The sequence below is a fragment of the Leucopleurus acutus genome (genome assembly GCF_964270905.1).
Source record: "Leucopleurus acutus genome assembly, chromosome: 16".
NCBI classification, from domain to species: domain Eukaryota; kingdom Metazoa; phylum Chordata; class Mammalia; order Artiodactyla; family Delphinidae; genus Leucopleurus; species Leucopleurus acutus.
Genome location: NC_139158.1, coordinates 42,592,403 through 42,615,137, shown reverse-complemented (window position 1 = coordinate 42,615,137; position 22,735 = coordinate 42,592,403). Strand labels below are relative to the sequence as shown.

General features: G+C 52.3%; 1 protein-coding gene across 1 annotated transcript; it reads left to right on the top strand.

Moving 5' to 3' along the window:
- Window positions 1–20,658: 20,658 nt before the first annotated feature.
- NKX2-2 (NK2 homeobox 2) lies at window positions 20,659–22,394 on the top strand (the record flags this gene model as incomplete). The annotated part of the gene is made up of 2 exons (XM_082856631.1): window positions 20,659–20,917; window positions 21,832–22,394. The coding sequence occupies 2 exons, from the start codon at window positions 20,659–20,661 to the stop codon at window positions 22,392–22,394; spliced, it is 822 nt and encodes a 273-aa protein (XP_082712757.1).
- Window positions 22,395–22,735: the final 341 nt, after the last annotated feature.

The window sequence follows — 22,735 nt, the reverse complement described above, 5'->3', positions numbered from 1 at the left end:
TGGTGCTCTAGTCTCACCCTCGCTCGGTTCCCCAGTGTCGCATCCCGCCTGTGTTCAAGAGGATTCCCCATGATTGGAGAACTCTCTCCTCACCTGAGCTTAAGCCTGGTGGATTCCTTGCCCACCACCACCATCCTGAGATCCTCTTCCTATGGGGAGCACGTAAGAAATGACTTTGAAGGGGCAGTGAATGGTCTTACCGACTTTTATTCAACCAGCAAAATACGGTAGGATTGGCTGTCACAGGACAAATGCCAGGAGGTGTAGAAAGCAGATAGCAGCTAACTTCTCCTGCAAATGCACCCAGCCCGTTGTCTGTGGTTAATAAATGCTGGTCCAGGCACTGAAGAGAGTGAAAGTGTTATAAGAAGGAGGAAGAGAGTTCTTTTCAAATGCTGCGAAGAGATGTTCGGACACTTGAAGATTCAGTTATTCATCTCTCTTAAGATGCACGTTCTCCAGGAGCTACATTATTAACTGGCAGCTGGATGCATAGACAAATGCCTTAGATTGGCAGTATGTTTTAGAACGTTCAAGTGAGCCTTTTAACCCAGAAATTATTCTTCTAGGACAATATTTTAAACAAATACTCCCCTGTTCACTCAAAGATTGGTACACTCAGGGATTTTTTGGTGCAGTATTTAATATAGTGGAAATTTAGAAGCAAGTTAATGTCCCTCATTAGGAAATAAGTTAAATAAATTATGATGCATTGATATATGGAATATTATGCAGTCACTAAGAAGAATGAAGGAGAGATATGCAAAACTCTTCAAGATATACTGGTAAGTAAAAAAGGCAGAGAAGTGCATATTGTATAACACAATACGTGAAATATTATACAGATATACTATGTGTGAATATGTGTACATTATATGTGTGTAAACATAGGTCCAGTGCTATCCATATGGGGCTGAGAAAAGTCATCCTTCTTCAAAGTACTTCACTTCTATTTGTTGGAGAAAACGTCATAATAAATTCTAAAATCTAAATAGAAAAATGCATTTTCCGTCTAAGATCCTCTGGGAAGTGATATCCTCAATGAGAGTCATGGCTCCAGCAGAACTTTAATTGACTGCAGCTGAGCTAACCAGGATCCCAGGCAATGATTTGGCCAGCCCCTCTCAGAGAAAGGTGACCGTCCATCAGAGGGTGGCCTGCTCAGCTCGGGGATGAAGAATCCACTTCTCTGTTTCCAAGGACAGGGTCCAGGTTGCTCCCTAGGTCAGAACACAGCCTAACCACTCACTCTTTTTGTCTCTAAAACTGCACAGTAACTCCAGAAATTGCAAGATCCTAGACTACGTTACAATGTTCAATTATCTCTAGTATACCAGAATCACTCTGGAAGAATTTGGACAAATACATTCTAGAAAGACTTCCAACTACCTTGAAACCAAAAAAATTATATTAGCTCTAAATTCAATTGTAGGTGTTGTAACCATAAATACCTCATTCCTCAAGCATTTATTGTGATTTAAACATTTACTCTTAAAGTGATTAAGTTAGAAAAGAATAAAACGAACATTTGGTCCCAAATCCCACTAATTGCTTCTAGTTTGAGTTAAAAAAAGAAAAAAGAAGACTTCTTTTAAAGCTTTGAACATTTCAAAAAGTAGTTCACGTTGGTGAACTTCACACCATCTTCCCTCAGGAAAATCAACAAGTAGGTTTTAAAGACTCATAATTCATAAACCATCACACAGGGTGTTCATTTGTCCCCCTCGTTGCCTCACACTTATGGCCTCTGAGATTCTTTTTCCAAATCAGTTCATTAACTGCCCTGGAGGAAAAGGCCATGGCACACGTTTCAATATTTATCAGCCTTTGCTGTTGGAACATCTAGTCACCCCACATCTTTCATGCCAGCCCCAAACGAATGTCCTCTCGTTCTGGCCTCACTGGCGGTGGAGAGCAGGAATCCCTCTCTTCCTGCTGGTGGTCTTTTATATACTGCTTGAAAATCATTACTAAGTTCCCATCGCTCCCCCAGGAAAGGAAACCCTCCCTTACGAAGAGAACATGCATTCAGTTTAATCTTTCTGAGTATCCTCAAAATCCAAACATGGAAAGAGTAACCCACCTCCACCCACCACAACACAGGTAAGAAGCATCTGTCGTGTCCGGCTGGATGAACAGTACTGCATGTTCTACTGGACAAAGAGTCCCTGCAAATCCCAAGAGATGACATTCTGCATATGCATCCTATGGTGTCTATCAATATTGATGCTGTGTTTATGAAACGAGTCATCATCAGCTAAAGACTCTCTCTTCCACCCTAGTCTGCCTGACATAAGTGTTTCTGTGATTCTAAGTGTGGAGTTTCCAGAAAGCAGTGTGTCTAATTTTCTCCTTGCATGAGGCAAGCATCCATTCCTGCCATGAAGCGGCCAGCAGGAGGTAACAGAAGACTGTCATCAGACCTTTTCCACATGGAAACCTTGGCCCCCACCTAAACAACCTTCCGCTTCTGCAGACGTGGGCCAAGAGAAAGGCGTGTTCAACATCTGGGTACAAACAACCCCACTGCTTGGACAATGAAGCGGTGTTTCCCCCAGGATGGAAGCACGTGCTCAGGAGAATAAACAAACCTCTGAATGCTATCTGTAACAGCTCCATCTGCTGGTTCCCAGATAATGTTACAGATCTGACAGTTGGACATCGATCATATTGATCCAATAATAAACAGTGCATTATAATAGAAGTCTTGTCGTTTTTCTTCTCAGTTCATCCAGAACTGCTCCAGCCCCAGACGCCAGCCAGTGTACACAGGGGATGCTAAAATAGAGCATAAGGATTGCTTTGGAAGACAATCTAGCTCAATAGAGAACTCTCCGGAATAATGGATATGACAAAGGGACAGGGCAGCGCTGGCTGCCGTCTTTGTGGTGTCAAACAACAGATCCTCCTGTTCCGTTCCTTGGATTTTCCTCTCCCAAGGTAGAAATAGTGAGACTTGCAACTCAGGTCCAAGTGATCGTAAGAGGATTACAGTAACGAGGCTGTGCTTGGTAAGCTGTGAGCACCTAAAAGTCATAAGTCAGATAAAGATCAAGGTATTATAATTGCATCTTAATATTCACTGGCATTATTAGAAAGGCCTAAAATCTCCCATTAATTCAGTGAGAATTAGATGTCTATCAGAGACATATAGTTAGATGCTGTGATATTTTTAAAAAAAATTAGTAGGGATGAGAAAAAAAAATGTGATCGAGTGGAATTAGACAGCACTCAAACATACAAAGTCCACCAGCAGGCAGAACAGTCCCAGGTAATACCTAAGCTACTGAACACATACATGCCCATTTTCCCAATGGGATTGTTATTCCAAATATTTACTTTCATCCATTTCAACGTCATATGCCTTAAATGCCCACCATCAACTTCACACCCAATGCCGAGCTGCTTACACTCAGAGGCAGGTAGTAGACTCGGACTAAACTGTGGCATCACCTGGGCATGGCTTGGGGCTTTGGGAATTCCATGAGCCTCAGCACTCCCACCCTAAACCCATCCCAAGTATTAACCAGTTGAATCTTGTCTTCTCCAAAAACAATGTGTTGAAATCCTAGCCCCCAGTACTTCAGAATGTGACCATGTTTGGAGTAGGGTCTCTACAGAGGTAATCAAGTTAAAATGAGGTCATCAGGGTGGGTCCTAATCCAATGTGACTGGTGTCCTTATAAAAGGGGGAAATTTGGAAACATGGACACACACACACAACACAATGAGAAGAGACACAGGGAGAAGACTGCCACTCACAATCCAAGGAGAGAGGTCAGGGGCAGGTCCTTCCCTCTTAGCCCTCACCCGGAACCAATCCTGCTGACACCTTGATTTTGGTCTTCTGGTCTCCAGACAGTGAGACAATACATTTTTATTGTTTAAGTCTCCCAGTTTTGTGTTATTTGTTGCTGGAGCCCTAGCAAACTAATGCACGAAGTAATCATACAGGCTAAGTAAAAACAATGAGCTTGTTAATTGATGGATCGATTGGATAAATTTAGAAGAAATGAAAGTCATCCCACTCCCTGTGAAGGGCAGCATGGTCACGCCATTTCTTCTGAAGTGAAATCCTCACGATATAAAAAGTTCATAAGCAAACAATTTTAAACCTTAAGCCCAAAAAGATTTATAAATTCTCAGATGATCTTTAAGTTGATAAGAGAAAAAAGGAAAACTTTTTCCTCATTGCCAAGTCCTTTAACAAATTTGCTTCCATGACGCCTCCCATTGAAATGGAAAACTGTCAGAGAATCACAGATTTATGATGAGCTGTTTCTTTCCCTGACAGCAACATCAGCACCAGTTAAAATTTGACAACCATAATTTAGATGACAACTTTGTGATTGGGTCTGAATGTAATTTGTTCTCCCTCCACTGCTGTAATTGCCCAGACCTTATCACTTACTTTATTGTGATATCAGCCATGATACCTTTTTTTCCAAAAGATCATCCAAAGAGCTAAACTCACCAGGGTCAGATAAACATTAACATCTCCAAGAAAACCCTAGAGAGCTCAAAAGCAAACTTGTAATTCAGCTGATGGATTGCCCCCATCACCTATGGAAAGCTGCTCAGGATGGGGAAGGTGTCACCCAGCATAATTTCCCATCTTCATTCTCCTGTTCCTGCCATATTAACACGTCGGGGAGCTGGTGACCATGAATCCAGAATAATTCGTGGCAATGCCAATTCACTCACTCTGTGTGTCTTGCTCTAGGTGGTTTGCTTCCAATATTGCAGTGAGGCCAGGTGCCTTCTAGGGAAACCGAAGCCAGTTGGTTTTTCTCTCTGTTGTACAAGCCCAAGCAATATGCCCATCCTTGACCTTCCCTTACATAGTAGGGACCTCAGAACCCCCAGGAGGGATACAGTAGAAAGGAGATATTGCAGGCATCATAAGGGAGATGACAAGTTAACCCACAGAGCACCCACTGTGATGAGGGTCAACTACCCCACCCACCAGGCTGCCCCGAGCCTGGCCCCTCCTAACCCCAGGACTCACCTCAACCCAGTTCTGCTCCTGTCCAGTGACTTCCTGTCCATAAGAGAAAGATCCCAGGGAGACAAACTCTCCGACCAGAAACCAAAGAATTAGACTTAATTCACATTTAAAATGCAATAGCTCCCTAAACCAATGTTATTTGAAAGTGACATGATTTTCCAAGTTAAACTTCCAGAGTCTTTGTTACAACTTTTACTGGAAAGCAGTAGAACCCCTGAGTCCATTGTCTATTTAGTCTTGAATGCCACCAATAGAGTGGGCCAAGAATCAAAGAGAAAGAAAACATTGCAAGAGGAAAAAAATTAAACGAAAAGGGAATGAGGGGCTTCCCTGGTGGCGCAGTGGTTGAGAGTCCGCCTGCCGATGCAGGGGACACGGGTTCGAGCCCTGGTCTGGGAAGATCCCACATGCCACGGAGCAGCTAAGCCCATGTGCCACAACTACTGAGCCTGCGCTCTAGAACCCACGAGCCACAAGTACTGAGCCCACGTGCCACACTACTGAAGTCCGCGGGCCTAGAGCCCCTGCTCTGCAACAGGAGAAGCCACCACAATGAGAAGCCTGCGTACCTCAGCGAAGAGTAGACCCCGCTCGCCACAACTAGAGAAAGCCCGTGTGCAGCAATGAAGACCCAACACAGCCAAAAATAAATAAATAAAATAAATAAATGTATTTAAATAAAAAGAATTGCCTGTGAAGATCTGGCCCTGAATTTAAAAAATAAAATAAAATAAAATAAAATAATAAAATAAAAAACGCTGTTAGGATCCAATCCCCTACACTGGCTAGACGTTAAATGGTAACTACTCAAAATGGCCCAAAATTATAGTAGATTCCCATTTCATAGTTCCCATCATTCTCTTCTAAATATTAGCCCAATATTAAGCATGGCTTTCCCTAAATTTGCATGGTTCTTGGAATCCAATATCCCTATTTGGAAAGAAGGCAATCACACAGCCTTAAAAATGTCACCAGGTCTCCTAATTCCATCAGAGGATCAATACAGAGACTAACATTGTTCCAAAGTACACTGCAGGCTAGGTTTACTCTAGGATGATGATAGAATTGGAGATCTGTGTAGTCAGCCTCCACAGGGCTCAACTGGCCTTCCAAACTCAAAACAAGTTCCTGGATCTACCTGCCTCCTACAAACAACTGGATAATGTTATGCGCTGCAAATGGCGCTATCCTGGCCACATGTATTTGTCTTATAGGAAGTGCATCTGATGTCTGATTCAAAAGTCCAAGTTCTAATGAAGAGTATTTACCAGGAATGTCACAGTGAGAGGCCAGGTCGTTGCTAGGAAACAGGAAGGGCAAGATTTGGAGCAGATGACACAGCATTGTGTGGCATCGTGTGGCTGCAGCCGCTCAGAAACTTAGATCAAGACTTTTCACAAACACTCCTGGGTTCTGGGGAGCAACTGTCAACATCAGTTAATTAGAGGGTGTGATGGGTGATTTTTAAGTGTCATCTTGGCTGGGCCACGGAACTCAGACAGGTGGTCAAACATTATTCTGGACGTTTCTGGGAGGGTGCTTTCGAATGAGATGAACATTTAAATCAGTGGACTCTGAGTAAAATAGATTGCCTTCCATAACGTGGGTGGGCCTCGTCTCATCAGTTGAAGGTCTGCCCAGAACCCTCACCAAAACAGGAAGGAATTCTGCAGTCTGACGGTCTTCAGACTTGAACTGCAGCATCAGCTCTTCCTGGGTTTCCACCTGCCGGCCCACCCTGCCAGCCTATATAATCACACGGGGAATCCTTAAAATCAATCTCTTTTCTTTTGTCTTGTTTTAATGGTGATACATTTAACTGAGATACATGCAATATATTAGTTGCTTTTAGTCTATAACACATTTGGACTCCCTGGAAAAGTGGAATAATAGCTTTTTTGTGGGTGATGAACCATCCATTGTTAGTTGGAAATACGCACAAATGTCCTCCATGATAACTTGGGTTGCCAAGAACTGCCAAAAACCACTAATTCTGCAGGTTCATGATCTCCCCCAAGTTTCTCATCGTTTTCTTTGTCTGACTTTTCCCTCAGCACACTCTAGTGTGTTGCTGTGCACTGTACAGTCTGGATAACTTGAACGTCAAAAGAATAGTGTTAATTGCTTATAACATATTAAAAAGTTTAACTCCATGAGTCCATGCGGGGGGCTGAGGGAAAGGAAGCTCTTCTTTACAGAAAAATACCAACAAGTACGTGTAGAAGGAACAATAGAATTCAGGCAATGGGTGCTAAAAACCACTGGATGAAAAGTTATTGGGGAATATGGGGAATGTTTACACAGTGACAAAGAGTATTGAAACAGTGCCAAAGTATCACTCGCCCCTAAGATTACTTACTAATCACTTACTAATTCACATGGGACAATATGGCAATCACCCCCATAAGCAAGTAATCAAACAATCTCACTAATAGAGGGACATGATTTGCTTCCTAATGAGATGCAATGTGACATACCATCTACATGGCATCCCCGTCACAAATGTGAAGCATGGACCTAATCCAGATTCTAGATCTAACATCCATTTTGTGGCTGTTCAGGGGATAGAGGAACAAGGGAAATGACACCAGGAGAAAACAGTCTGGCAAATCTAGAATGGGTGTATTCTACAAATGATCTGGGTTCTCAAAATTCAATACTAGAAAGGAGAGAAAGAAGGAAGACTGTTGTAAATTAAGAGGATGAGGACATAAAAAACTAAAATTTTAAAAACCAAATGCAGCAATGCAGCACATGAACCTTAAATAGGTCCTGGCTCTGGAAAAAAAAATGAACTGGCTATAAAAATACATTTTGTTTTGGGTAAAATTTGAGAAATTTGAATAATGAATTATTGCTAATTTTCTAAAGCATGGTTACGTTATTGTGATTATGTTGAAGAATGTCTTTTCTTAGGAGATACGTACTGAAATATTCAGTGGGAAAGTATCGTGGTGTCTACAACCTTAATCCCAAATAGTTCAACAAAAAGAAAATGTGTTTATAGAGAGTGATAAGCATAAGTGGCAAAATGTAAACAATTGTTGAATCCAGGTAGAGGGTACACAAATGTTTGCTCTGTTATGCTTTCAACTTCTGTGTGTGTTTTTGAAAACGGTCAGAATAAAAGTTGGGGAAATAAAAAACAACTTTGAGGATCACCTGTCTTCCCCAAACTCCATCCTCTCCTACCTTCTAGCCCAGCACCTTCTAGCCGAAATGAAAAAAGAAATGCACTTCATTTTTTGAACAGCTTTATTGAGATATAGTTCACATACCACACAATTCACCCAATTTAATGTCCACGATTCAATGGCTTTTAGTATATTCATAGAGTTGTATGACGATCTCCACCATCATTTTTAGAACATTTTCATTACCCCCAAAAGAACCCACCCCTTAGCCATCACTCCCCAGCCTCCCCATGCGCCCCGCCCCAGTCCTAGGCAACCACTAGTCTAGTTTCTATCTCTAGATGAATTTGATTTTTACTTCTTGAAGATCTTACATGTGGCACCAAATTTCTCGGCTGCTGCCAATGCTTTAACAAAATTCTTTGTGTCCCGCTGTGTTTGCTCATCCCCAGTTCAATGCAGGACATTAGAGAGAGCTGGTATCATTCTCAGCCTCTGGGGGCCCAAGAGCCTCATTAGACTATGTCATCTGCCTTCTGGCTCTGTTGAGGGATGCACTGGAGGAAAAGAAGCAGATCTGCTTTCAGATAAAGTAGACCAGGAATTCATGTCGGATGAGCTCAACTGATGCTTTCTCTGGCTGAGGACACTGGAAGGGGCATCAACCATCTGCAGAGTCTCCTCTATACCCCATTTTGCATTATGATGATATCTGCAGATGCTCCAAGCTTCCTGACAGCCCCTCATTGTCGGGGGTGGTGGGCACTGACTTTCCTCCAAGTCCATCTCAGCTCTCACCTCTGTGGAGCTACTCTGGCCACCATGCATGATGCCCAAGTAAAGCACAAACAAGGCACCTGCCTTCCTTGACTGACTGGACTTCACAGCAGCCCAAGAAGCTGTAAGGAGCAAGGAACTCTCTCCACGGGAACGACTGTGTAGCTCTTCTCAAGACAATGCAATTATATCCTTCCTAGCTGGGTTCAACGCAGTATAAAGTTTTTGTTTGGGTTGATTTTTACTTGTAAGTACCGGGAACTACTCACTCTCAGAGCATCACCTTGCAACTGATACCTTTGGAGAACTTTGCAGAAGAAGGTTTTTCCCATAGAAAAGTCCATGAGTTTTGAGTCCATGGGTAGGATAGGAATGTCTCTGAAGTAATAATGGCATAAAACACAATGGAACTAAGAAAAGACACTGCATGACATCTGTTTAGGTCTGAGGACAATTATGTGTACCAAGTTCAGTACTGGATTGCTAGTTAAGCTCAAAGAGAGGACATGTGAGTTTACCTAAGCAGTTATATTTTATTTAAATCTTGCTCCCCACTGCATTTTCTTTGTGATGGATTTTTATTATCAATTACCTAGTTGATGCCCTGGTACATTTGCTATTTTTAACTAGTTTTTCCCCAAAAGGGAATTATATAACGACGGACTTGATGTGCCCTTTGTTTCAGGTCTCTCAGTTTTCCACCTGAGAACACCAAACACTGGCTTTCTAAGCTCATTGTCTGTATCCCCATTCACTACATAGCAGTTATCAGTAAGAAGAGCAGGGAAAAAAGATGAGCCTCTCTATGGGACACTTGTTCGACAAAGATGCCCCTCCCTGTGAGGACTGCAAATATGAAGGTCTGTCTTCAAATCCCTTTGTCCAATTTTGGGCATGAAGCAACATTTTCACCCAGAGAAGTGATTTATCAGTGATTACAGAGTTTACACTTGGAGGTGATGTAAACCCAAAAATACACTCTAGATTTTGTTTTGAACCATAAGTAGAGATTTAAAATCCAAGAAAAAAGAGTGAAATGAAGTAGTCATTTTCCAAGATTAACAACTCCAGCAGGCTTGAGTGAAGTCCCAGATTTCTCTGCAGTAAAGATTTCTGGGAGTTCACTGTAAGGTCCAGGAGAGCAAATCTGGAGAGGCACTGTTTGTGCTCTACACTTCAGGTTAAGAGGTTCATTTTATAGCTCTTTTTTGCACCTGTTGAATGGGTTTCTCCCCCACCCCCACCCCATATCCCTTCTCCCCTTCTCTCCCACCCCTTTCAACAGCATCATTTTTCTACCCTTAAGTGCCACTAAGGACAGTTATCCAGTGAACACAGACCCAGGGTAACTTGTAATAGTGAAGTCAAATGCTTATGTTTTTCCCTGCAGTAGGGCAACATTTTTCATCTCTGATTTTCCTTGGCCAGATGGAAGATGTCATTCAGGGAACCCCAGGCATTCTGAAGATGAAAAGGAAGGTAGGAGGCCCGGCTCAGTGCTTATTAACCATAGAGGGAATTTGGTTCACTTCAAGAAGTAGTAAAATAATGGCACAGGAGAGACAATGACTCTTAATGAATTCGTGTGAGTAAAGTGTGAGGTGACCAGTTTGGGGACATGCAGCCCCAAGGCCACCCTCTGGAGGAGAAAAATGGAACAATTGTTTTCTGTTACTACACAGTATTGACCTCCCTTTCCGGAATCACACAGGGCCACTCGGATATCACGTCCAACGTAGGATTACCTCTGTCTGAGTGCCTTGGCTGCCTTTTAAATAAGGTGGGTGACATGTGACACTGGAGTCCACAGTCAGGCTTGAGGTAGGAATAATCTCAGGTGCTCCTTCAGCCAGGTGAACTGTTCCACTTCCATCTCTGCCTCCCCTCCAAAAAGATCCTTCCCTAGAGGTCAGGAGGCTCCGGCCCTCAAATCCCACCAACCTGCAGGGTTGAACATCTTCAGCTTTCACATACCACCTTTCCTATTCACACCAAAGTCTCACGGGACGTATCAACTGCCTGGAAAATAAAACAGCCTCCCAGGCTCTATGAAAAAAAAAAAAAGGAACAGAAAAGCTACAGAAATAAATCCCAGAGTCTGCTTCTAATCCTGGACAGGTGGCACCTTGGCACAAGTGCATTGAAATCACTTTCTTCCTGGGCCGCAGAGCTGAATCCCTCTCCCAGAAAGACCAACACCCCTCAATCTGGAGGTGGAGAGTGTGCTGGGGGAGGAGCCAGGAGCCTGGGGCTAGAGGTCTGTGACCTCCCGCCGAGCCGTGCTATCGGCCTTGGATCGACTATCTAGTGTAAACGCAGTTTCACACATAAATAACGTGCCACATCTGGCCCTTCGGTTTTATGGCGTCTTAGCGACCGAGCAATTTATAGATGGCGACCTTGTTAGGCAGCAGCCGGGCTCGCCGGGAGCTGCGAGGTCCGAGGCACCGCTGGGGACGCAGGAGGGGCGAGGGAGAGGAGAGCCCCGGGGTCCCAGATCTCCAGCTCCGAGGGGCGCTCAGGAGAGGGACCCACCCGCCTGTTTGGGGATGGGGCCGCAGCAAGGTGGCAGCGCCCCCTCCTTCCAAGCCGGCCATGTGGCAGCTGAAAGAGCCATCGAAGCCGAAGTGTGTTTGCGCTCATACCCAATTTATTACCGCTGAACATATGGCCAATATTTTGACTCACGTCAGTCGGGCAAGGAAAACAAACAGAGCGCGAGGCGCGGGGGAGCGGCCCCCTCCGCTGGGGCTGCGCTGCGGCCGCGGGGCCGGAGCCGGGAGGGTGGGGCCGCCGGGCACGGAGCCGGAGCCAGGAGGGGGAGGGCTCGCCGCGCCAGTGCCCCTGCGCCCGCGGCTCTGCAGCCGCCGGTGGCTCAGGATAAAGAGCGGCCGGGGATCTGCGCGCTCGCGGGCCGGGGCTCCCGGCGCAGCCGCGCTCCAGGTGAGCCTCCCGCTCAAGCGCGCGGCCGGGGGTGGTCGGGGGGCGCGGGGCGCGCGGCTGCGTGGGGAGACGTACAGGAGCCCAGCGTCGCCCCCGGCTGTCGGGCGAGCACCGTAGCTCCCCCGGCCCCAGACCCCGCGCGGGCATCCGCAGCTGCGGGGGACCGGAACGCGCTCCGGGCCGGCGTCCTACCGCGGGCCAGGGGAGAGGGGTCTCGGTGTCCCCCGCGCGCCCGCCTGTGCGGCCCCCTCTCGCGGCTCTCGCCTTGGCTCGGTCGCCCATCCGCGGGGTCCGGAAGCAGCAGGTGGGCAAGTGCCGGGCGTCTCAGGTCCGCCGCCGGCTCCGCTGGTCACGAGGGGGGCGCTCGGGTTGGGACCGGGCCCCGCCCGCCGCGCCCGCGGCCCGGAAAAGTTTTACCTGCCTCCGAAGCCAGGTGCTCCCGCCGCCGCGCACTTTCCCGCCCGCCGGGGAGCGGGACCGCCGGGACCGGCAGGTGCGGCTGCAGGGGATGGCGGGGAGGAGAGGCGCGGCGAGGTTCGGAGCCCCGCCCGGGAGGGCGCGGCGGAGGAGGGGCGCCGGGGAGGGGGTTCCGGGGAGGTGGGGGACTAGATAAAGGCGCGCCTGGAGATTCGGCGAGGCTGTCGCCGCAGCGTCGGGAGTGGGAGGCGGAGCGGGCGCGCCGCGCGCCTCGGGCCCCTCCCCACCGTCGGCTCCGCAGGCTCCCGGGCCGCCGGGGCCGCTGCCGGGAAGGGAGCGCCTCCGCCCCGCCTCCGCCGGGTAAGTCTCCCCGGTGTGCGCAGGGGTCGGCATGGGGCTGCAGGACGAGGCGATGTCCCCAAGGTAATTTGGAGATGGCGCCTAGAGGAAAAAGAGGTGCTCCTCGGGCGGAACTGGGCCACGGGTGGGGGCTGAGGAGGAGGAGGAAGGCGAGGGGCGGGAGTCGCCGGCAGGAAGGACCAGGGCTGGGGGCCGAGCAGGGGTCGGGGGGTCTTTGAGGCGGCCCAAGCCTGGACTTTGAGGGGACCGCGCCAGGCGCCAGACAGTTCTCATTTGTGTCAGTAGAGATCGCCAGAGGATCGGAAATGAGCCTCAGTGGGCTCTGCTGAGGCCCTGGTCTCCGAGGGGCGCCCCCTCTGCCCCCCCATACACACATTCTGCAAGGAGGCCCTTTGGCGCGCCTCTCGCGCCTTCTCGATCTTGGTGGCGCTTGGGGGTGGGAAGGGGGCGTTGCGTCTGGAGGAGGGCTGTGGACCTCGGGTGCTCAGATTGGAGAAGTGAGAGGGAGAGTCCCAGGAACCCCCGCCCGCTGGTGCCCGAGGGCCTCGTGGGTCGGTTCCTCGCTCTCCAGGCACAGCTCCCAGGTTCCGCGCAGGCTGGGAGCGCGGCCTCCCCGCGCCGACGAGCGCTACATGGCACAGAGCCCTCCTGGCCCAGCTCTAAGTGCTGAGTACTGACCCGTTGGGAGAGGCCGCTGGATTTTCGAAGTCTTGTAATGATTTTGTCACGTGTTAAGAAGTAAATTCAGATAAGAACGTGCTTTCGGCGCCCTGTTTCCTTGAGAAACCCAGATCTCCTGCATTGAAATCACCCTTATCGGGAGAAGGTCGAACTTGGCTTGACAAACGTTCCTGAAGGCAACGTTGACGATGCGTAATCTCATTGTAACATATTTAATCATTAGAGAAGCGCGAACGAATAAAGCAAAGGGGTGAGCCCGGGGGGACGTGCCGTTTGGTTCCCCAATAAACCGGTGACAATGGATTGGCTGGGACGGGCTCATTTGGCCTAAGGGGGGCTTAGAGCTACGTTTTTAAAGAAAATATTGGAGGAAGGCCCTTTCCATTTTGCAGCGCGCCCCGAGCCACATTTCGTGTTCAATTTAACATCCATGAAAGTTGAACGGCTTTTCTCGCCTTTTATTTTATTGGATGCGTTTTCAAAGATCTCATTAAAGCGCATTTATCAAAGTCCTACCATATGTCCGCGGGGTCTTACGCCCACACAATGAGGCTGATTAATAAAAAGAGAAATCCTAATTTCTATTACAATTTATGTCCTCAGGAAATGTCTGCCTTTTTTTTTTTAAAGCCAGATAATTGGTAAAGTGTTGTGTATTTCACCTTGAAGAAGAGTAGGGGGAGATAGCTCAGAAGGATGCCTGCGCCCTGCGCCCACAATTGCAGGGAGACTCCAGGCTCTAGGTCCCTAGGTCAGTTCTCTCCATGGCTTTATAGAGTTCCTGGTGCTCCTGAGGAAGCGGGGAAGGGGGGAAAGGGGGGTCAGATACAGACTCTGAGCTCTGTCTCTGGGCCTGGAAAACTTCTCTGCCCAACATCTTCTTGGTGACTTGGGAGGACTGTCCTTCTGGGAGGTGCCCTCACTCTTACCTCCTGTGGTAAGAGTTAACACAATATGGATCAAAGAAAGAGAAAACTCACCTTTGACTTGAACCCAAAGTGGACTGAGATTTCCTTTCCCTTCACACTAGTCCCTACTTTCTGGTCCATCTGTCCGCTGGCTGTGGGTCTCTTCTGCCAGAGACTTGCACCTGTTCTGATCTGGCCTCACTGATAGGGCTGTAGGCCTCCCCCATCCAGCCGCTCCATTCTGCTTCCCGCCCCCACAGCCTGCAGGGACTTCCAGGGACCTCAGCTTCCTTCGGGGGCAGAAGGTGATGCCAGGATCCACCAGAGATGAGCCTGCCTTTCAGTTTTCTGGTTGGGAAAGGTCCTGCTTCAGGTGGTACCCTGGGCCACACTCCTCGACACCTTTCAACCGGCGGCCAGAGCTGACACTCTTGCTTCCAGCAGCCCCCGTTCCCCCACCTGGAGTTGAAGCTGCCATGGGATACCTTGGAGGAGTGCATCTTAAAGGTGGGCGTCTTTATCGCCAAGCTCGGGGACCAGATGGGGAGACATTTTCTGTCCCCGTTGATTTCGAGTGCATGCCACGCTCCGAGTCTCCAACCCGAGATAAAATAAACCTTTCCCCTCCAACAAAACCTTTGTGTCCAGCGCGGCTAATCCTCGCAGAAAAGGAAGGTGCAATGCGCTTTGTTTCTAGAGTGAATGAAGACAAACGCTTGCACCTTGGCCCTAACCAGACAATGAACTAATCCACTTGAAGGCTGTTATCTGAGATGGGATGTGCAGGGGACCCGCTCAGCCATGTACTGTACCAGGAAAGGAGTTTCTTTTCAACCTCTTTTCATTCCAAAACAGAAAGAAAAGAAATGAAGTCAAATTAGTATTTCCAAATAATGGGAAAGACCTTGTATTTTTAATGACTGGTCGCACTTTTGTGGATGGGGAGGGTGAGGCGTGCTGCCTGGGGCTGCGAGGCTTTGGGCTCCTCGAGGCCACCCCCATTTTACAGTGGTCCTCAAGGTACTCCCCCCGGACTTTTTCTGCCCTGAATTCCTCTAGAGGAGGCGCCTACCCAGCAAGCTCTCACCAGCCTGAAAGGGGAAAGATGTGAGCAGAGTGCCTCCCAAGAGGCCTTCAAGCCAAGAAGCCTTCTGAGATTGAGAGAGGAACGGGGATTGGGGGCGCTGGGGGCGCCCCACCAGCCCGCCTCACCCACAGGCACACCGAGCCAGGCTCCCACGCGTGGGGTGTGCCCAGGCCTCTCCTCATTTTCCCAAAGGACCTTCCTTTCCTGCCTTGTTTGCTGCTGTACAGCGCTCACCCCTCCCCCAACAGGGGGCGTCAAACTGCGGTGCGCGGGCGCAAGGAGCTGGGGACCCGGGCGCACCAGGGCCGCCCCCGTGCTCCGGAGCTCAGAAAAGGCGCTCGTGTTTGAGCTACCTGCGAAAGTAAACAGGTAAACACTGGGCCGACTTGGAGGGCCACTTGTCCTGGAGTGGGGCCACTTACCCTGTGTACATTCGCCTCCCGCCCGGGCCTCCGGCGGTGGTTCACCTCCCCCGCGCCCTCTCCAGCGCCTGCGCTTCCATCCCTCCGGAACCCCGAGCCGCAGAGAGGAGCTGAGCGGCCTGGGAAGCCTCCTAAGAGGGATTCTTCCAGCCTGCGAGGAGGAAGATTCTCTTCCTCCTCTCCTCCACCTCCCCTCGGGGCCTGCGACGCCCTCTGAGCTCGTCCCAAACGTGGGAAAAAGGGAGGTAGAGCTCGAGATTTGTAAGGGAGCTGGAGTCCCAGCGCCGAGCATAAATATCCGGGGCAGGGGACCTCTGGCTGCTCGGGTGACCCTGGCAGGGGTACTCGGTGGTTGTCGCACACCAAAGAGGGCAAAACATGTCTCCCTCCGGCCCAGACCAGCTGCCATCAAACTTTCAGCACCGTCTCAACTTCTCCCCAAGTTCGCAGCGGAAGGCCCAAGGCTGAGCGCTCAGGAGCTCCCGCAACGCTGGCGGCAGAGCCCAGAGCCCAAACCCAAACACGATGGAACCCAGGACATTGTCCTCTCCTGGCTGCAAGATGGAACCCGGAAAGAAGCTACTGAAGAATCCGGACCTGGGGAGCCGAGCACATCCAAGCAGAGCTGAACTGGTGCCAGAGGACACGGATATGGTCAGAGCCGATAGGGTGGGGATAGCGGGGACACTAATAAGGACTCTGGAGGGGCCAGGGGCGTGGGGCTTGGTACTCTCGACCAAGTGTGCGGGATCTCGCTGAGCAGGAGACCCCTGGCTCAAAAAGACCAGGCTGTGGTGCTCCCAGCGAGACCTCTTGGGGAGCCCTCCGGATGCAATCACCTGTTTAATTTGTGTGTAAAAGTTCATTTGGTGCCTGGCCCTGCTCCTCGGGTCGCATGAGGTCCGGGAGACCCTGGAGCGTGCTTTGGGCACCGGACCTGCCCCCAGCTGCCAGCTGGTCCCCCGCCGGCCTCCCGGCGTAAGCAGACCACTCCTGGGGGACTTGCATTTTATGATCTTCCTCTAACAAGCCGAGTTTCTCCCCTTCAATTACGGGCCTCCCGGCGGTCTCCCTGCGCCTTTTCAATTGCAAATGTCAGCGCTTTGGAAGCGGACGCGGGAACGGCACCAGCGACGGAGCGCTGGGCAAAATGGATTCGCGAGGTCCCAGGAGGGAGACACTGAGCACAGCGCATCGGGCTCCGCAGGGCGCTGAGCGTGGCTTCGGGAGGCCAGGCTGAGGCTCCCTCGGGTTCCCTCCCTGCTCCGCAGCCCCAAGGTCAGGGGCAGGAAAAACTAGCAGGGGTGAGGGTGGAGGAGGGAGCAGAGACCCAGAACACGGTCTGTGCGGGCGGGGGAGTGTGGTCCCGCAAGTGCTGCAGCAAGGAAGGGGGCCCTACGACCTGTGGTGTGGGAGAACATAGGCCCGTCGAGGCCAAGGGGCCGGCGCTGTGCGGAGCCCCGCCTCAGTGAACTGGGCCGGGAGCCTTCTCAGGGCGCGGTTGTCAGCGCTCCCGCTTCAGTTTCCAGGAGGCTGGATTCCCCTGTAGGAAAACAGTTGTCTCCCAGGTGCTCTGCCCGAAGTGCAGGCTCTCAGGGGCCGGGGAGGGGACATGACCCACTGCGGCAGTGCTGATGAGATCCTGGGAGAAAGGCCACTATGGGGGAAGGGAGAAGTTGGGAGCGAAGTGGAACTAGGTGGTTCCCAGACGAGGAACTGCGCAGGCTCCGTGGAGGGGTCTGGGGGCACCCCTCCCAAAGATGGATACGCAAAGGAGTCACTTCTTGCCAAAGGGGACATTTCTCACCCAACCCAAGAATTGGCGTGGCCCAACCAGATTCCTTTCTGGCCCTTCCTAGAGCCTACCCTGGTCCCCAAGAGACACCCCTCGCTTGGGACAGAGGAATAAGAGGAGTGACCAGGATGATTTTTTCTGCAAAGCTTGGGTTGAGGAACTTTTCCTCGCCAGTTATTTATTTAGCAGCTGAGTAACAATGGCTGGGGTAGGCCCGACAGCCCCTGTTTCCAAACTCTGGGCCTCTGTGATGCCTGGAAACCCAACTTCCCTCCTCCGCCTGGACGGGGCAGAGAGCTCCCGAGTGAGAGGGGGGAGGGAGAGGCAAGGAGGTTGGAGGCTGGGAAAGGCAGACTGGAAAGAGAAAGAGGGGAAAAAAGCACGATAAGTAATGGGTTCAAGGAACACGATTCAAACCAGTTTCTAATTCTTGCAGGGGGGGAAGGCGGGAAGGAAGGGGGGAAGGAAAGGGGCAAGGAAAGGGGGAAGGAAAGGGGAAAGGGCGGAAGGAGGGGGAGAAAGGAAAAGTAGGAGAAAGAGAGGAATGGGGAGCGTCGACATGAAGGGGTTTCCTTAATATTGTGGACGGATTCAGAAATGAATGAAGAGATAGTCCATTGAAAAGGGTTGAATGCCATGACAACTAGGAACAACCTTAGATTTATTCCAAACAGTTAGGACACATTGAAAGAGAGCGTCAATCATGTATTATTTCTCCACTGAAATAAATGCAAAAACCGAGCCGGGACAAAGGCTTCCAACGGGAGCGGGACATTTGTCTACATTTCGCTCATTGTCCGCAGCTTAGCAATCGGTTTGTATTTGTGTTTGCCCGGGTCCGACCACCCAGGACGCGCCGACGAGGGGCTCCCTCTAACCTGGGCCATTGTCACCCGCGTCACATACTGGGGGCGAGGCAGCGAGGGCTGCAGAAAGCCGCCGAGCGGCTCGGGGAGAGGCGCCCTCGCCGGGCGCTGGTAACTCGGGGGCGGCCGGGGCGCGGCGGCCGCAGCTGCGAGCGGGGAGTACGGGCGCCGGCGCTGCGCTCGCCGGCGTGGAGGCGGCCCCGGCGGAGGGCTTGGGGGTGGGCAGACCCCGACCCCCGCCGCGGCCTTCTCCGTCCCTCCCCGCCCCCAGGCCAAGCACCGTCCAGACGCTCCTCTGGGGCGGATGAGCATCAGGTAGCAAACCTCCCTCGCGCAAAAAAAAAAAAAAAAAAAAAACTGGAAGGAGGGGCGGGAAGTGCGGCCTGGATTTTTCCTCGCCGGCGCCGAGGAGGTGGTGCCGTCCCGGGAAAGTGCAGTTCCCAGGCCGGCCCGGGGCTGGGACCCGCACACAAACCTCACGCAAGCTGGGAGCCTGGAGCGTGTCCTCTGAACTCGCCCCTGGTGCGTCCGAAAGGACTCCCTGGGGAGAAGAAAACTCCGGAGAGAACTCAGCAGCACCTCCCGCCCTGCGACCCCCTTGCCCGCGGTTTTCGGGGTCCTCACCCCGGCTGGAGACAGCGCACCCGCCCCTCCCCCCGCCCCTCTACCCTTGCCCCCCCCCCACCCCGCTCTGCCACCGCTGGAGGCTGGAAAGGGAGGCATAATAGGGGGCAGGAAGGGCGCGGGGCCGCCTGCCCTTCCCTCCACCCTGAGATCGCGGCCCGCGGGGCCGGAGGCGGTGGGGCCGGGCTGATCGCGGCCCGAGGGAGACTTCCCCACCCCCACCGCCCCACCCCGGGCGCCCGCAAAGCAGAAAGCGAACTGCGCGGTCCTGCTCAGCAGCACAGAGCTGGGGGGAGGGGGAGAGGGGAGGGAGGCGGGGAGAAGGAAATAAATGTCTTTAGCAAATAAAGGGTGTCGGGGCGGGGGAGGTGGTGTCGCTTGGTGGTGGCTCCGGCCGGCCCCGAGCCGATTCCTCTCCTGGGTTTCGGGCTCTTTCGGCGTTTAACTAGAATCAATTACTTGCCTTGTCATTTCTAGTACTCATCCTTAAGCCTCAACCAAAATATTGACCTAGGAGGCTTACAGAAGTTGGGCTCTTGCCATTTGAACCGGATCTTGTTTAGGGAACGGCCAGCGATGGGAAGGAGAGATTTCCGCGGCTCAGCCTGCGCCCCCTCCCCCTTTTCCAAAGGCGCCACAAATCGCCAATTTTCCGGCTTGCTGGGGGCAGGCGCGCGTGGGCGGGGAGGTAGGAACCGGTGAATGTTAAGGAGGATTCTGTTTTTCTCTCCTCCTCCGGGTTTCTGTTTTGTTTTCTTTCCTCCTCCCCCGCTTTTTTAAAAAAGATGCAATTTGTTAAAACTGCCCTTTCAAGTGTGTGGACTCGCGAGCGACGCGGTGGTCCTTTGTATGTAAATACTGGGTAAGAAAGGCTCGCCCCGTCTTTGCAATTAATTGACACGTTACACCTCTCATCTTGCTCTAGAGGGCCGTTGGCTGGGAGCGCGGAGCTCCCCAAAACCCACAATTTCACATCTGCAAATACAGTCTTCATCCACTTGACTTCCAAGACCCGCCCACACGTGTCCAACCTTTGCGTTTTAATGTCTCCCTCCCCCTTTTTTCCACCCTTCTCTCGCTCCCCCTCCCTCCCTTCCTCCCTCCCTCTCTCTTTCCCTCCCCCCTTTCCCTCCCCCTCCCTCTATCTTTCCCTCCCTCTCTTTCTCCCCCTCTTCCCCCCCTCTCCCCAGGTTCGTGAGTGGAGCCCAGCCTTATATGGACTGATCGCTCGGGCAATGGCCCATTTTTTCCTCGCCACCAGCCGCCACCGCGCGCTGAGCGGCCGCCGGAGCCGGAGCTGACGCCGCCTTGGCACCCCTCCTGGAGTTACAAACTCGGGCCCGGCCCCGCAGCGCTGGCGCGCAGGCCGCCCGGCTCCCCGCGTCCATTTCCGCGTGCTTGCAGAGAAGACACAGGCAACGCCTTGGGCTTTTTCTTTCTTTCTTTCTTTCTTTTTCTCCCCTTTCCCAGAGTTTCTTTCTTTTTCTTAAACATAATAATCTCAATAATTAAAGCCCATCCCCCCTCCCCTCCCCCAACCCCTCTCCCCATACCCCCTCCCCCGCCCCTACTGAGAGCGCAAGGAATTGACCAAGTGAAGCTACAACTTTGCGGCATAAATTGCGAGGTCCCGGCCATGTCGCTGACCAACACAAAGACGGGGTTTTCGGTCAAGGACATCTTGGACCTACCGGACACCAACGATGAGGAGGGCTCGGTGGCCGAAGGGCCAGAGGAGGAGAGCGAGGGGCCGGAGCCCGCCAAGAGGGCCGGGCCGCTGGGGCAGGGCGCCCTGGACACGGTGCAGAGCCTGCCCCTAAAGAACCCCTTCTACGACAGCAGCGACAACCCGTACACGCGCTGGCTGGCCAGCACCGAGGGCCTCCAGTACTCCCGTAAGTAGCGAAACTTGGCCGCCGCGGCTGTGACCGCCTCTGCTACTGTGGCCGCAGCCTGGGCCGCACGCCGCGGGGAGAAAAGGGATGGAGCCTTGTAAGCCGGATCCCTCACCCTGCGCCCCCAGAAAGATGCCTAACGTTTGTTTGGGATGCCCTACCTCTTCCCTCTTCGTCAGACCCCCCCTAGTCCGGGAAGGAGACTTGGTCTCAGATATTTCTTCCAAAGAGAGAAATTAGGAGGAAGAAGGGGAGGGGAATACCTCCCAAGGGCTGGTTACAGACGCCAACCAGAACTGACGGCTCCGGCCGGAGCCCCCCTCCCCCATTCCGACAGCCGGGAAGGACTGGCCTGGAGCAGTGGAGCGAGCCAGCCCGCCTCGGGATACGGGGAGAGGGTGGCCCGGGTATAAATAGCTCACCCTGCCCCCTGCACTTCATAGAGGACGCTTTGTGCGGTGCGGAGGGTGTCCAGAAAGTCGGAAAGCAGAAACGAAAGCCCCCCAAACCTGCCTTAAATGGCCGAGCCGATCAATGCCGGGATTGTGGGTTTTTTCTTTTAAAAATCTGCCCACGTCTCTCCGGAGAGGAAACTGCTTAAGGGGGCCGGAGCCCTTAACCCGCGATGATCTCCTCCGCGCGCCACTCCCCCCCCAAAAAAAATACGCACCCACACTGGTCAAACCCCTAGAAACTGGAGCACCGAGCCCCTACTCCTGCCGCTTCTTCTCTTTCACCGGGGCGGACACCGACGATTTTGTCAGGCGTGGAGCAGGGCGGGGGTCAGGGCGAAGGCAGCGGGGCCTGGCTGCGGGGCGCACAGGCCCGAGGGCGCACGGAGGATCCGGGGCGCGCGGGGTCGGGCCCGGCCGCGCGCGGCCTCCAGACTTCTGATGGGCTTCTCTTTCCCCCAGTGCATGGGCTGGCAGCCGGCGCGGCGCCCCAGGACTCGAGTTCCAAGTCTCCGGAGCCCTCGGCCGACGAGTCACCGGACAATGACAAGGAGACCCCCGGCGGCGGAGGGGACGCCGGCAAGAAGCGGAAGCGGCGGGTGCTCTTCTCCAAGGCGCAGACCTACGAGCTGGAGCGGCGCTTCCGGCAGCAGCGGTACCTGTCGGCGCCAGAGCGCGAACACCTGGCCAGCCTCATTCGCCTCACGCCCACGCAGGTCAAGATCTGGTTCCAGAACCACCGCTACAAGATGAAGCGCGCCCGGGCAGAGAAAGGTATGGAGGTGACGCCCCTGCCCTCGCCGCGCCGGGTGGCCGTGCCCGTTTTGGTCAGGGACGGCAAACCGTGCCACGCGCTCAAAGCCCAGGACCTGGCAGCTGCCACCTTCCAGGCGGGCATCCCCTTTTCGGCCTACAGCGCGCAGTCTCTGCAACACATGCAGTACAACGCCCAGTACAGCTCGGCCGGCACCCCCCAGTACCCGACAGCACACCCCCTGGTCCAGGCCCAGCAGTGGACTTGGTGAGCGTCGCCCCTCCGAGACTCTCGGCCCCAGGCCCAGGCCCCACCCCAGCGGCGGAGGCGAGGAGGACTCGGCCCTTACAGTGGTTATTATATTATTATAATTATTATTCTGGAGTCGAGTTGACTCTTGGCTCCGTTGGGGAGGCGCCAGGAGGTTGCTGCACCTCCTTGGAGAGGCAGATTCCACCCCCCAGCTCCGCCCCATCCCTCTCTCCGTTTGAACCTTTGGAGACGGCTGAACCATAAGCCGAGTTTACAGAATGTTTGCGCAGCTTCGCTTCTCTGCCTCTCCCCGGGGACCGAATGGTCCCAGCGTTAACGTCCTCACCTGAGAAGGAGTAA